Consider the following 13,563-nt stretch of genomic DNA (forward strand, 5'->3'; position numbering starts at 1 on the left):
AGTGGGTTTAACCTTTTCTTTCTCTTTCTTTCTTTCTTTCTTTCACTGATTTTAGAGAGAGGGAGGGAGAGAGAAAGAAACATCAATTTGTTGTTCTACTTATTTATGCACTCATTAGTTGATTCCTGTATGTGCCCTGACCAGGGATGGAACCCATGACCTTGGCATATCTGGAGGACACTAACCAACTGACCTACCAGGTCAGGGCATGTTCATCCCTTTCATCAATGCATCCTCAGTGTCAAGAACAGTGCCTGGTACACAGTAGATACCCAATAAATATCAGTTGAAGAGACATATCTAAGTGACCCAGGCTGATCCTGAACATTGCTCAGGTACCCAAGTTGAATCTGGGCTCCCTGGCCATGCTGAGGACTCTCCTACAAAACACTGTAAATGGCCCTGGCCAGGTGGCTCAGCTGATGGGAGCATCATCCTGTACTGCAAAGGGTTGTGGGTTTGGTCCTAGGTCAGGGCTCATACCTGGGTTGTGAGTTCGATCCCTGGTAGGGGTACAAGGCGAGGGGGGTGGTGTTGGGCAGCTGACTGATGTTTCTCACTTTGATGCTTCTCTCTCTCTCTCTCCCTTCCTCTCTCTCTGAAGTCAGTGGAAGTATACTCAGGTGAGGATTAAAAAAATAATAATAAATAAAAATAAAACCACTGAAACACTGTAACTGGGTGAAGGCAGCTTTAAGACCCTGCAAACTTGAGATTGGGAGGGCCCAAGGAGGAGCCTAGGATTTCTGTCTTCTACCCTAGGCACTCTCCTGGAGCCTCCTTACCCTGATCTCATAATAGGTCTCAGCTGATCCCTGCAGAAGGGCACAGCAAGTCCAGTGAGTAATTCACCATGTTGCTTTCGTTACTGGTAGGAAGATCTTTACAAGAAGCTAGGAGGTTGGGGCACTGGGATGCTCATGGGTTAACTGTTTGTCTTCCTTCCTTTCTCTCTCTCTCTCTCTCTCTCTCTCTCTCTCTCTCTCTCTCTCTCTCTCTCTCTCTCTCTCTCTCGGTACCAGAACCAATGATTACCAGCTGCGCACATACCAAAAACTTAAGCTTCTGAAATCTCTTGATATCTATTCTGCACATAGACCAATCAAGCTGCCCTACATGTGCCGCTCACGACAGACAGAAGCCCCTTTTAGGGTTAACAATTCTTGAGAGGGAAGAGGACTGAGAGATGGGGACTCAGGGCTGCAGTCCGAGGGCTCCCTAGAGGGAACACAGGATTCCCAGGAAAGTTGAAGACTGGGAGCTGGGGTCTCGGGGTTGGAGGCACGGGCACAGGCACGAAGACTTCCCAGGGAGCAGGGAGCTGAGGCAGGACGGTGCTCCTGGGAGGGGCTGGGGGACCAGAATTCCCCAAAGGTCTGGGGGATGAGGGCTGAGGGCTGAGTCACCATATTCTCTGAGGGCAGAGGTGTTCTTGAATCTGTCTGTTCTTCCCAGCTAGGACCAGCACAAGCCGGTTTTTGCTTACTAGAGGCGAATGCAGCAAGTGAACCCAGACTAGAAGAGATAGAGGCGGCTTGCTTTCCAGGCTCTCCTCCCCCCAGAAGCTACAGAGCTTCCCCCCCACCCCCTTTTTTTTCTCCCTACTGCCTCCACCCGATTTACCAAAACCCCTGCCCCCATCTCCCTATGACCCTCTCATGCCCCCTGCTGCCCGTCTAAAGGACAGCAGAATTCAATTTCCCTTCCCTTTCCTCCTGACCCCTCAGGACCCTCCTCAGAGGGAGGAAGCTAAAGTCCCCAAGGGAAGGGAGGAGATACGTGCTGAAGGAGGAGGAGGTGGGCTCCTGGCTCCCAGAAAGTGATCTATATCTGGTGTGTGTGTTTGTGGGTGCTGTTGCTGGGATCTCAGCCTGAGATCCTCGCTGCTTCCTCAAGAAGCCTTTTTTGACCCCCTGTCTAGGTTAAGGCTCCTGGTCTACAAGCTTTCTCAGCTCCCTGACTGCTCCTTTATGGCATTATCAGTTCCAAATTATCCACTTGTTTATTAGTTTTTGATGAATAAATGCTTTCCTTAAGGGACTGTGAGCATCAAGAGGGCAGAAACCAGGGTCATTTTTGCTCATCAACACAACCCAATGCTCAGCACCATGACTGGTACATTGCAGATGTACAATAAATATTTGGTGAGTAAATAAATGAGTAACATTCAAAGGGAGTTCTTAGATGGGGGTTTAATGGGTGGTGTTAGTGCCATTGCCTGGGCTCTGGGGACAGCTGTGAGTCCAGATGTCCTGACTTCGGCTCAGGGCCCGATCCATGTCTAGCCTCTGGTCCTGTGCCCAAAGGCCATCCAAGCAAAAGGAAGCAGAAGAGGCCTCTCCTAGAGGGAGGTGGTATGGAGGGGGCATTAAGGCATTAGGGTAGTTTGGCTTCAGAAGCTCTTCCCCACTTTTCTTCCTTTCTCCAAACTTAAGTTTTTTAAAACAATTCCTCCCACTGCTCCCTATCCTCTCTTCTTATGGCCTTTTCTTCTGAGCTCTCAAAGGTTTCCTTCCCCTAAAAATGTACCCCTTTCTTATCTTCTCCCCTGCCTTTAGTTGTTCCCAATAGTATGATGAGGAACTCTCTCTTACCTGGCAAAGTCCCCAGGAAGAGCCGTCCCTGGGGGTGGGCCCAGAGGTTGAGAAGGGAGTCAAAGCCCACTGGAGACAGAGCAAGGATCTTCTTTGGTCCCTGGCTCAAGAGCACCCTGGACTCATCCAGCTTCAGCTGAAGAGGGAGTCCCAAGACCAGGGGAAGATCCTGTCCTGGCCCCGACCCATAAGACAGCATCACCTTCTGCAGAATGTGTAGGACAGGGACATGAGTGGGGGAAGAAAGAATGAACCATATCTACTCCTTTCAGCACCACCCCTAGCTGCCTTAATTCTGCCTCTTAAATACACTTCCTATCTACTGGCCATTCCCACCTCCTAAATCCTGCCTCAGTTCTCCCGACCTGACCCTCCATAAGGTCACACCCACACCAAGTAAACACACAATCTAAATAAAAGCTGCTTGTGGCCCTGGCTGGGTAGCTCCGTCGGTTAGAGCATTGCCCTGATACACCAAGGTTGTGGGTTTGATTCCTGGCCAGGGCACATACAATAATCAGCCAATGGATGCATAAATATCAAATGTTTCTCTTTCTCTCTCTTTCCCTTCCTCTCTCTCTTTAAAAATAAATAAATAAAATTAAAAAAAATTTTTTTAATTGATAAATACATACAAGTTGTGTGCTTGGTGTGAGCCACTTTAAGATATGTCCCTGGCTCCTTACCTGCACCCTCAAGACTTCTTAATAATGACATTTTGGACTCTCCATTTCCCCTACTGCTCCCAGGGGCCAACACAGGCAGTGCCCCCTCTTACTTGATCTTGGAGGTGGAGGCTGAGCCAAGAAGGGTTTTCTGGGGTCCCAAGGGCAAGGAGGTGACCAGAGCCTGCTGCCTGCTGGAGTCCCAGGTCCAGAGAGAAGGTCCGGGGCTCTAAATGAGGCTGGGGAACATCTGGGGGGAGAAATGGTCCCCCTGAGGCCTCAATACTGGGGATTCATGGAGGCGGGGCTACTGGTGGAAGGAGATCGAGGAAGGCAAACACAGAGCTGGCCATGGAGGGGAAAAATAGTCTTTACCTTGGAGACTGAATTCTGCACGAGCCCCTGGAGGGAAGAATATCCCAGGTTGGGACGCTGTAGCACAATTCCTGGCGCTGGGAGTGGCAGACACTGAAATCTGAGCCTGTTGGTCCAGCCAGTTACCCCTGCGCAGGCAGGCATCCAAGGCAGGTACCAGCTGGAGCCCATGGGGGGGAAGGGAAGATGCAGGGATGTCAGAATTGGGACATCAGAGCCCAGTCCCAGCCTCCTTACCCTCAGTTTATTCCCTGCCACGACACAAGCATTTGGGCTCCCCCATGCAACTCTTATCCCACCCCCTCTCCTCACAAGTGTGGATTTAGACCCTCATGGCCACCAAGACAGCAACGCTTTACCAGCTTGGGTAACGGTTCCCACCCCTGTGATGCAGTTACCGGGAACCGGAGGTCCGAGGCAGGGAACAGCAGTCCCCCTAGAGCAATCCTCATGATGGGCTGGGATTTTTTGACCAGAGTCCCAGAGACCTGTCTCAGACGCAGCACCTCCTCCCCATCCACCCCCAGCAGCACTGAGTCCCCACGGATCTCCACTTCTACCTGCAGAAATGAGAAGAGAAGCAGAATCAGAGACCTCTGGGACCTGCCTGCACTAATTTCGTCAGTCAGTCAAGTATAGTGGAAAGAACATGCACTTGAAGAGTCAGCTAGCATCCTTCTTGGCTCACTTAGGATTTGTCACATACTGACAGAACTTTAGAATTCCCCTCTGAAAAAAATGGGGCTTTGTGCAGATTAAATGAGAAGACAATGGTAATGGGATGCCCAATAACTTGATTCTGTTCCTCTTCCTCAGATCAACTCAAGGCACCCTTCCCCTCAGGACTAGATGTGGCTTACCTGGTGCCACCTGCCATCATCCAGCCGGGGTCCAGCTCCCACCGTAAGCTGCGCCCAGGGATTGTGCATTTGGATCTCAGGCCTGCCATCCCGAAGTGCCAGCACAAACCAGTCATCCCTCGGGTTAGTATCACCATAAAAAATCACTCCCTCTGGATCCCAGGTTTGAAACTCAAAGAAAGAGGAGGTTCTGGAAGGACACAGAAGGACGGGCTGTGTATGGGGTGTGCCCTTTGAGGGTGAATGTGGGGCTTGTGGAAGTGGGGAGGTAAGGGAGAGAGAAGAGCTACAGAAAAGAGAAGAGCTCATGGAGACGACAGGGCCAGGGGACTAGATTAAGGGACCTGGTAAATTGTATACTTTGTGATCTTGGTGACGTTAAAGGTCATGATGGAGACAGGCTCTTGTCCTGGGCCATTGCTGAGGTGCACAGGAGGAGGCTCCTGGATCCCCTATCAGAGGAAGAAAATAAACAGGCTGGAATAAGGACATGCCAGAGACAGACACAGAGAGAGACAGTGCTACAGAGCCAGAGGAGGAAAGAAAGGAAGAGGACAGAGACAAAATGTAGCTCATTGAAACACATGGGCTGAGTACCCTGTCCCCCTCCTGCACCTGAGTGGGGAGGATCTGTCTCAGAGCCCATCCCTGGTGGTTATGAGGTGGCAGCAGCAGCAGCAGTAGCAGCAGCCAACAAGATCTGGCCAGAGGACTTCTGCGCTTCATAATCAGCAGCAGTCCTCTCTGTGGCTCCGACAACTCTGTGAGGAATGCTAATGCGTAAGAGCAGGCAGCCTTGAGCATGGCCACACAGCCAATGGAAGGTTAAAGGTTGCCCCCGGGGGAAGAAGGGGGGCAGGAGACAGGGGCACTGACCCTACCACTCCTCTGAGGGGACAAATGGGGATGAGGGACAGAGTTCTTCCACTACCCTCCCCCTCTGTGGAGAAAGTTTGAGCTGGGAGAGGGCACCCCATTTTCTCTCCCCTCCTCTAGAACCTAACCTGGGTTCTCCAAGCCTTCTGCCCACCTGGGGAGGCTGCCTGCACATGCCCGAAGTGTAGAAACAGTCCCATCCTGCTCCTCAAGCAGCATCCCAGTGGGGACTAGAACCAATACACCAAATCCCCAATATCTAGGTGAGTGACTGTGGGCAGGTCACTCTGCAGTTGTGCATTAGTGTCCTCCTTGACTAAAATGTGAAAAACAACACCTACCTTATGTGGTTACTGTGAATGAGGATTAATTGAGACAACGCAGGCACAGTGCCTGATATCTGCTCTGAGTCCCCCCCCCCCCCCCAGGTCTAGGAGGCTTGCCTCATAGGGAGGTATTATGTCTGAATGTGATTTAGTGGCTACTAAATTATCTTCTTTTCTTCATTTATTACAGGGCCTAACCATGTACCAATACAAATTCATCACTCCCTTCCTGACCCATTAAAAATACAAACGGTCCCAGAAAAGTAATACTTTGAGCCACCCAAGAACCCAAGAACCATAATTAAATAGGTTTCAGAGCTGGGAGTCTTTTTTGTTTAAGATTTATTTATTTATTTATTTTTAGAGAAAGGGAAAGGGAGTGAGAAAGGGAGAGAAACATCAGTGTGTGGTGGCCTCTCGCGACCCCCCAACTGGGGACCTGGACAGCAACCCAGTCATGTGCTCTGACTGGGAATCGAACCAGCAACCCTTTAGTTCACAGGCCGGCGCTCAATCTACTGAGCCACACCAGCCAGGGGAGAAGTGTGACTCTTAACGGTTTGGGTAGGCTTGAACGGGTGAGTGAGAGTAAAGGGTAGAGCAGATAATCACTGCACACTTTAATTAAAGAAGGGTTTTTTTTTAACCGTGGGGTTTCTCCAAGGCCGGTTGGGACATCCCATATCGAAAGCGACAAGTCTCGGCAGCCAGGCTTTGACCCCTGCCCCGGCGCCGAGTCACGAGACACCGCCAAGGGGAGCAGGGCTGGGAGGAGGGGCGGGGACTGCCTACTCTGCAAGCTGATTGACTGGTGGGTGCGCCCCTGCTGGGGCAGGATTTAGGGGCCACTAGGCAATGAGGACCGCCTCGCCTGGCCACTCCCTCGGGATCGCGCTTTGGCTTCGCAGCCCGCGGTTCTCGACACCGCTTCGCTCCCCTGGTTTTCCGGGATCCGAATTTGTAGGCCCTTTTAAAGGGTCCTAGTTGCCCTTCGCCGGATCCTGCAGAAAGGAAGTGGGGATCCTGGACTTCGGTCCCAGACGGTGGGGATCGGGATGGTTTTCGTGCGGATCCGAGAGGCCAAGGAAGAAGACTGTGGAAATATTCTGAAGCTGATTCGGGTTAAGTCTGAGGGCCAGAAACCAGGGTCTCAGAGAGGGTCAGAGGGTCGAGGTTGGAGGGGGAGGGAAGGAGGCAGAGAGTGCGGAGGAGGTGGGAGGAGGTTTGAGGAAGGGGAGGAGGTGGGAGTTGGGGGAGGAAGGAGCGCGCCCTGGGGTCCCACTCCGGGAGCCGCGGGGCCCTCCTGCGCTAATCTGGTTTCTGCCCCCACGCCATAGGAACTGGCTGAGTTCGAGAAACTCTCGGATCAGGTGAAGATCGGTGAAGAAGGTTGGGGCTCAGTACCTGGGTGCTGAAGGAGGACGGGAGGAAGCGAGGGATGGGTTCCCCAGGCGGTAGCTGCAGGCTGGGCACACACCAGGTTCTCTTTCTCTCTTTGTCGCAACTACATCTGTGCAGCCTTGAGGGCAGATGGCTTTGGAGAAAACCCTTTCTATTACTGTTTGGTAGCAGAGAGTCTTCCCAGCCCCGGGGAGCCACAGGGTAAGAACACACATCCACCTCTGAGGTCTCCTCTCCAGTCAGCCTAAGAGGCCTCTCCCCATAGCACCCAGCGGCCTGACCGCTCTTCTCTCTGTTTCAGGGCCCTGTCTGGTGGGCTATGGGCTATACTACTTCAGCTACAGCACATGGAAGGGACGCAGCGTTTATCTGGAAGACATCTATGTGAAGCCGGAATACCGGGGTACAGGGCAGAGGCTGAGGCTGGGATGGGAGAAAAGCAACCCATAGACCTATCGTCCAATCCCAGCCTATGGCTTTTTCTGATCCCCTTCAACTCATACAACCCCTCTCTTTGTCTTTCTCCCATGCATTAGGTCAGGGGATCGGTTCCAAAATAATAAAAAAGGTGGCTGAGGTGAGGAGTGTGATGGGTCTGCAAGCCGGGCCCTGGAAAGACAAAGGTGTCTGGGAGGCACCCAGCGTGAATGGAGGGCGAGAAAGCCTTTTCCAGGAAAGTTAGTGATGTCTTTCCGCAGGTGGCCTTGGATAAGGGCTGCTCCCAGTTCCGCCTGTCAGTCCTGGACTGGAACAAGAAGGCCATGGACTTGTACAAAGCCCTCGGAGCCCAAGATCTGACTGAAGCAGAGGGCTGGCACTTCTTTCGCTTCGAAGGAGAGGTGATGAGGAAGTTGGCAGAAAAGTGACATCATTCCTTGGGGATCTCGCTCGATTTGAGCTTCTCCTTCCCCACCAGCTCAAGCACTCCTTGGGAACTATCTCCACTGCCAAAGGCCTCCCTGAAGGCAAGCAAGTTAGGGGTTAACATTCCCAAAGTACAGAAAGAACAGAATTGAAAGAAAGGTCTTTTCACCTTCTTACTGAGGATGAAAAATAAATGATAATTACTGTGTCCCGACGTGGTGTTGGGTAGAGGAGTTGATGACTTGATATGTTTCAGCCACCTCATGATTCTTCCTCAGTGGTCAGTGGATGTTGGGGATAAAAGTGGGCCCAAGATGACTTTCACTATTAGTGAGCCAGATTCATGGCTCTGGCATGTGGAATATAGAGAAAAGAAGAGCAAGGGGCTCACTTGGCACATCAGGTTTGTTGGTCACTTTTGGGACCCAGACAAAGGCTGGATGAGCTGTGGTGGATCCAAGACAGGCATGCCCAGGGAGCAGGCTGCCATCTGGTGGTAGCATTTCAGGGGCACTGGGAAGGCCCACTTGCCCCAACTTAAAATTTTTTATAATTGATTCATTTTTAGAGGGAGAGAGAAGAAAAAAATCTATCTGTTGTTCCACTTATTTATGCATTTATTGGTTGATTATTATATTTTCCCTGATTGGGGATCAAACTCTGAACCTTGACATAGCAAGATGACACTCTAACCAACTGGGCTACCTAGCCAGTAGCTCCAAGTTTTTTTAAAGATATATTTTTAAAACTTACTTATTTTTAGAGAGAGGGGCAGGGAAGGAGGGAGAAAGAGGGAGAGAAACATGGATGTGCAAGAGAAACATCGATTGGTTGCCTCTTGCACTCCCCCAACTGAGGACCTGGCCTGCAACCCGACTGGTAATCGAATCAGCAACCTCTCGGTTAGCAGGTGGGGTACTCAATCCGCTGAGCCATGCCAGTCAGGGCCAGTTGCTTCAACTTTAAAAAATCAGCTCAGCCCTGACCTGTGTGGCTCAGTTGGCTGGGTGTTGTCTCAACAAGGCGAAAGGTTGTCAGGTCAATTCCCAGTTGGGGCAGGTGCCTGGGTTGCAGGTTCGGTCCCCATCAGGTGCTTATGAGAGGCAACCAATGTTTCTCTTTCGCATCGATGTTTCTCTACCTCGCGTTCTCCCTCCTTTCCGCTCCCTAAAAATAAATAAATAAAATGTTTTTAAAATCAGCTTTTTCAAGTCACAAAGCCTTTCAGTTCAACAAAACTAAAACCTTTAGGACTCATGGGAAGGAAATGGGTTCAGATCCTATTTTCATAATATTTTATTACACAAGTAATGCAGGTTTGTTGCAGAAAAATTGGAATGTAAATATAAAATAAAAGCAGGATCCATAGCCTGATTTACATAACTACACAACCCTTTAGTATTCTTCAGATTTTTTTTTTCAGTGTACATATATACATATAATTAGTTAAGTATGTAGGGATTTATGAGATTACACTCTTGCAAACTGCAAACTTTTTTCATTTAACATATTAGAAGCATCTTTCCATGCAATTAAATGTACATCTGTCATCACTTTCCATGGTGCCGTGTTATTCTTTTTGTAGACGAACAGTTGGTTAAATGGTCCTAGTTTAGACACTGAAAGGGGACAAACAGGTAACTGAAATGTGTAAATCTATGGAAGCCTTGAGAGTTAAAGATCCATCTTAAAATTCAAGTGAAAAAAATATGATTCAGTTGAACAGAACACTTCAGGGTCTGAAATTCTTCCAGAGTAGTGCCAATTTTTGGCCCTGAAAACCAGTTTACTGCAAATGGGCCTTAAGGACAATCTTGATGAAGCTGGTCAGCCACTTCCACAGATGAGAACCAGAAGAATCCTGTCTTCTTGATCCATCTCAATCTGACAGGGATTAATATCTTTTAAATGTGGTCAATTTAGTGGTGAGGTTTTTGAAACTTAAATTTTAAATGCAGAATGGATTATTTCTGGAGGAATACACAGACAAACAGAGTGCAGTGGCCTCTGGGAAGAGAAGCTGAGTGGCCAGGGACACAAGGAAGGAGACTACTTTTCCTGTATACCACTTTGGAACTTCTGAATTTTGTGCCATGCCCACGTATTACTTTGAGAGGAAAAAAAAAAAGAATACTGTAAATAAAGATTTAAACATTAATGCAGAAGAAAAGGATCTAAACTAGGAAACTTTCAAAATTTGCTCTCATCTTGTTTTGTCTTTGCTTTTCAAGAGTTTACACTTACATTCTTCTCTCACCTTGGCCCCAGATTTACCAGTTTCATAGCATGACGTCTTTGCACTCAGCATCACTTCACTCCATTTTGCAGCTATTCTGTGGAGCTCTGGCCCAGTCAGCACTTCATTAGCCTCCTATAAGGTGATTCTGTTAGATGTTGGGGCTGATTGGCATGGGGTGATGAGGCCTGGGTTCTGGCCATTGCAGAGAGAACAGAGGGGACGACATTTAGGGTGAAGCCTTTTTAAACAGAGATTGGAGAAAACAATGAAAATATCTTGCAGATCCATCCACATCCCTATCCCCATTTCTACTATCATCTCCAAAAATTGCAACAGCTTCCTAACTTAATCTCCCAACCTTCTTCTGTAACCACCCACCTTCATGGTGTTATTTTTATCAAGATATATATTGTATTATTTAAAGAGTCAAGTTGTTCTACAGGGCTTATATAAAAACAACAACAATCTTCCAACTCCCCTCACTTTCCAAAGGCAATCATTTTCATTTGAGTTTTTAAACTGTTGTATTTTGTTTTGTATTCACTTTCATATACAAACTCAAAATGGCATGTGAATCTTGCCACTTTTTAAAAAATATGCTTCATTGATTATGCCGTTATAGTTGTCCCAATTTCTTTTTCCTTTGTTCCCCTCCACCCAGTGACCCCCCTTCCCTCCAGTTGCCCCCCCCAATTAGTCCATGCCCATTGGTTGTGCATATAGTTCTCAACATCTTCCTGTCTACTCCACTCCCTCCTACTCTGCTCCTTAATTCCTGTAACATCTCCCTCCCTTTCCCCCTCCCCCCTTCTCACTGACCTCCCCCCATAATATTCCCCATACCTATAATTCTTTTCCCAGTCTCGTTGCCTATTTAGTTTGCCTTTGTTTCAATTCCCTGGCTTCTGTTGTTGGTTGTTGTGATACAGTTTTCATTTTAATGTTCATAGTTTTGATCCTCTTTCTCCTAAACAAGTCCCTTTAATATTTCATATAACAGTGGTTTGGATCTGATGAACTCCTTCAGTTTTACTTTGTCCTGGAAGCACTTTCTCTGCCCTTCTATTCTGAATGACAGCTTCACTGGATAGAGTAATTGTGGTTGTAGGTTTTTGCTTTTCATTACTTTGAATATTTCTTGCCAGTCCCTTCTTGCCTGCAGAGTTTCTTTTGAGAAATCAGCTGGTAGTCTTATTGGGACCCCTTTGTATGTAATTCTCTTCTTTCTTGCTTTTAAGATTCTTTATCCCTAACTTCTGACATTTTTATTATAATGTGTCTTGGTGTGGTTCTTCCTAGGTCCAGTTTCTTTGGAACTCTCTGTGCTTCCTGGACCTGGAAGTCTATTTCCTTCTCCAAGTTAGGGAAGTTCTGCTTCATTATTTTTCACATAATTTTTCAATTTCTAGTTCTTCTTCACCTTCTGGCAACCCTATGAGTCAGATGTTGGCCCGCTTATAGCTGTCCCATAGGTTTCTGAGCCTCTCCTCATTTTCCTCATTTTTTGTTTCCTCTTTCTGCACTGGTTGACTGTTCCTTCCCTATGTTCCAATTTGTTGATTTGATCCCTGGTTTTCTTTCCCTCACCACTAGTTTCATATGTGTTTTCGTTCGTTTCAGCAGGACTAGCCTTCATTCCTTCCCCGTTTTGTTTAAGATCTACTGTTAGGTCTGTAAGCATTTTTATAACCAAAGCTCTGAACTGTGCCTCAGAAAGATTTCCTATCTGCTGCTTCGTTAGATTAGATATTTGCTGTCTGGTCAGCAGTGTCACCTGGAGCTCTATCATGATCTGTGCCATCCTGACCATTTTGTGTTTACCTTTGCTTCCTGGGCAGGGCTGTCACACCTCCTATGCTATAGGGGGTGGAGCCCCATGCATTCATCACTATTGGGCAACCCTTCTCACCACTCTGTGGCATTTTCTGCGGGGGTGGCGGTCCAAGATGGATTCCTGCCATTCACTCTCTGCTGAGAGACTGGGAGCCTCCTCCTCCATCCCCACCCCTTCCAGGCCTCACAGTCCAAGGCAATGGGGGTCTGCCTTCCCTGGCATTGGAATCGCAAGCTGACGGGTCTGGTCTGCAGCTGGGGGTGCTACCCAGGCACTTCTCGCCTCCCCTTAAATACGGGTGTCTGTGCTTACTGCTGTCCTGCCACCATTGCCGCTGCTGCCGCCACCACCAGCACAGCTTGACCTCTTCGCCCAGGCTTCGCCCCTCCTACCTGTCCGGATGACTTCTTTATAACTTCATACATTGGACTTCCATTTATTTTCTGGAACTTCTGGTTATTTCTGATTTTTTGGTAGATGTATTCCTTCTTAGTTGTGGAGGGAGATGGAGCGTGTCATTCTAGGTCTCCAGCTTGGCTGGAAGTCTCCTGTGTGCAATATTGCTACTTCTTAATGTTTGTTTTAGCCATTAGCTATTGACTTCCCATTCCTAACTCTCTTTTCCAGTCTCCTCATCACCCACTTCCCATTCTCCTATCTTTCCAGTATTATATCATAATCTTGTTGAATCTGTGTTCAATGTTTACATTATTATGATTATGCAAATGCTTTTCACAGTTGAGCCATGTCTTCATCTTCCTTGATTTATTTTGCTGGAGCTTCTTGAGAAACTGCCTGGGAGGTAAATTTGTTAGGACTTTATAAGTCCGAAAATGTCTTTGTTCTATTGTTGCACTTAATTGACAGTGTGTCTGGGTATCAAATATTAGGTTGGAAATAATTTACCCTAAGGATTTTGAAGGCACTCCTCCATTGTCTTCAAGCTTCTTAAGGAGCCTGAAACTGTTCTTATTCTGGGTCATTTGTATGAAGCCTGTCCTTCACTCTTTCCCCAACTTCAGCTTTTAGGATATTCTCTTTATCCTAATATTCTGAAATTTTACATGTAAATGTCTTAGTGTAGATCTTCTCAGTTTGGAAAGTCATTTTCTTCAGTCATAAAAAAGAATTTTTTTAAAAGATGTTAAACCCAAGTCTTTTTAATTGTTCTTGGGGACATAGAAAATTAAGAGTACATGGTGTTTATAATTCCCCCACCTCAGACAGCTAAGCATAGCATACCAGATCATTTGGCAGTTTGAGGGAAATAAAGTTTAAAATTATATTTTCTCTCTGAGATCTTATAATCCAACAGAAAGAACTACTTGTAGGCATTGTAGCTAGAGGTCATTAAGGAATGTGTTGTGGAGACAGTGAAAATGTAGCTCTACTAACTGAAAACATTTTTTTGAGTTATTATTTTTGGATGATTTTTCTCCCTTTCATTATTTCTATTATCTCTTTCCGGAACTTTTTTATTCAAATGATGAATCCCATGAACTAGTTCTTAATTTATTTCCTTTCTTTTT

At 47.5% G+C, this 13,563-nt stretch overlaps 2 protein-coding genes and 1 non-coding gene across 4 annotated transcripts; 1 reads left to right on the plus strand and 2 right to left on the minus strand.

Moving 5' to 3' along the window:
- Window positions 1-1,012: 1,012 nt before the first annotated feature.
- LOC149997666 (U11 spliceosomal RNA) lies at window positions 1,013-1,149 on the minus strand. The gene has a single exon (XR_016507348.1). It is a non-coding gene; the product is annotated as a U11 spliceosomal RNA (small nuclear RNA).
- Window positions 1,150-2,177: 1,028 nt separating this feature from the next.
- Window positions 2,178-5,296, minus strand: SHBG (sex hormone binding globulin). 2 transcript variants are annotated; one of them, XM_090290960.1, is made up of 8 exons: window positions 5,110-5,296; window positions 4,855-4,946; window positions 4,495-4,684; window positions 4,033-4,194; window positions 3,635-3,794; window positions 3,373-3,509; window positions 2,595-2,799; window positions 2,178-2,341 (listed from the first exon to the last, which is right to left on the minus strand). In XM_090290960.1, exons 1-8 carry the CDS (start codon window positions 5,218-5,220, stop codon window positions 2,193-2,195), a joined length of 1,206 nt encoding a protein of 401 aa, XP_090147086.1. In that variant the 5' UTR covers window positions 5,221-5,296; the 3' UTR covers window positions 2,178-2,192. The 2 variants fall into 2 exon arrangements, with proteins under 2 accessions (XP_090147086.1, XP_090147085.1); XM_090290959.1 differs by lacking the exon at window positions 4,033-4,194 and having other exon boundaries at window positions 5,110-5,291.
- Window positions 5,297-6,453: 1,157 nt separating this feature from the next.
- SAT2 (spermidine/spermine N1-acetyltransferase family member 2) lies at window positions 6,454-8,175 on the plus strand. The gene is made up of 6 exons (XM_090290852.1): window positions 6,454-6,817; window positions 7,034-7,085; window positions 7,215-7,298; window positions 7,399-7,500; window positions 7,634-7,674; window positions 7,796-8,175. The coding sequence occupies exons 1-6, from the start codon at window positions 6,752-6,754 to the stop codon at window positions 7,961-7,963; spliced, it is 513 nt and encodes a 170-aa protein (XP_090146978.1). The 5' UTR covers window positions 6,454-6,751; the 3' UTR covers window positions 7,964-8,175.
- Window positions 8,176-13,563: the final 5,388 nt, after the last annotated feature.

The sequence above is a fragment of the Furipterus horrens genome, unplaced genomic scaffold, assembly GCF_987537825.1.
Source record: "Furipterus horrens unplaced genomic scaffold, mFurHor1.1.pri manual_scaffold_11, whole genome shotgun sequence".
Classification (NCBI taxonomy): Eukaryota; Metazoa; Chordata; class Mammalia; order Chiroptera; family Furipteridae; genus Furipterus; species Furipterus horrens.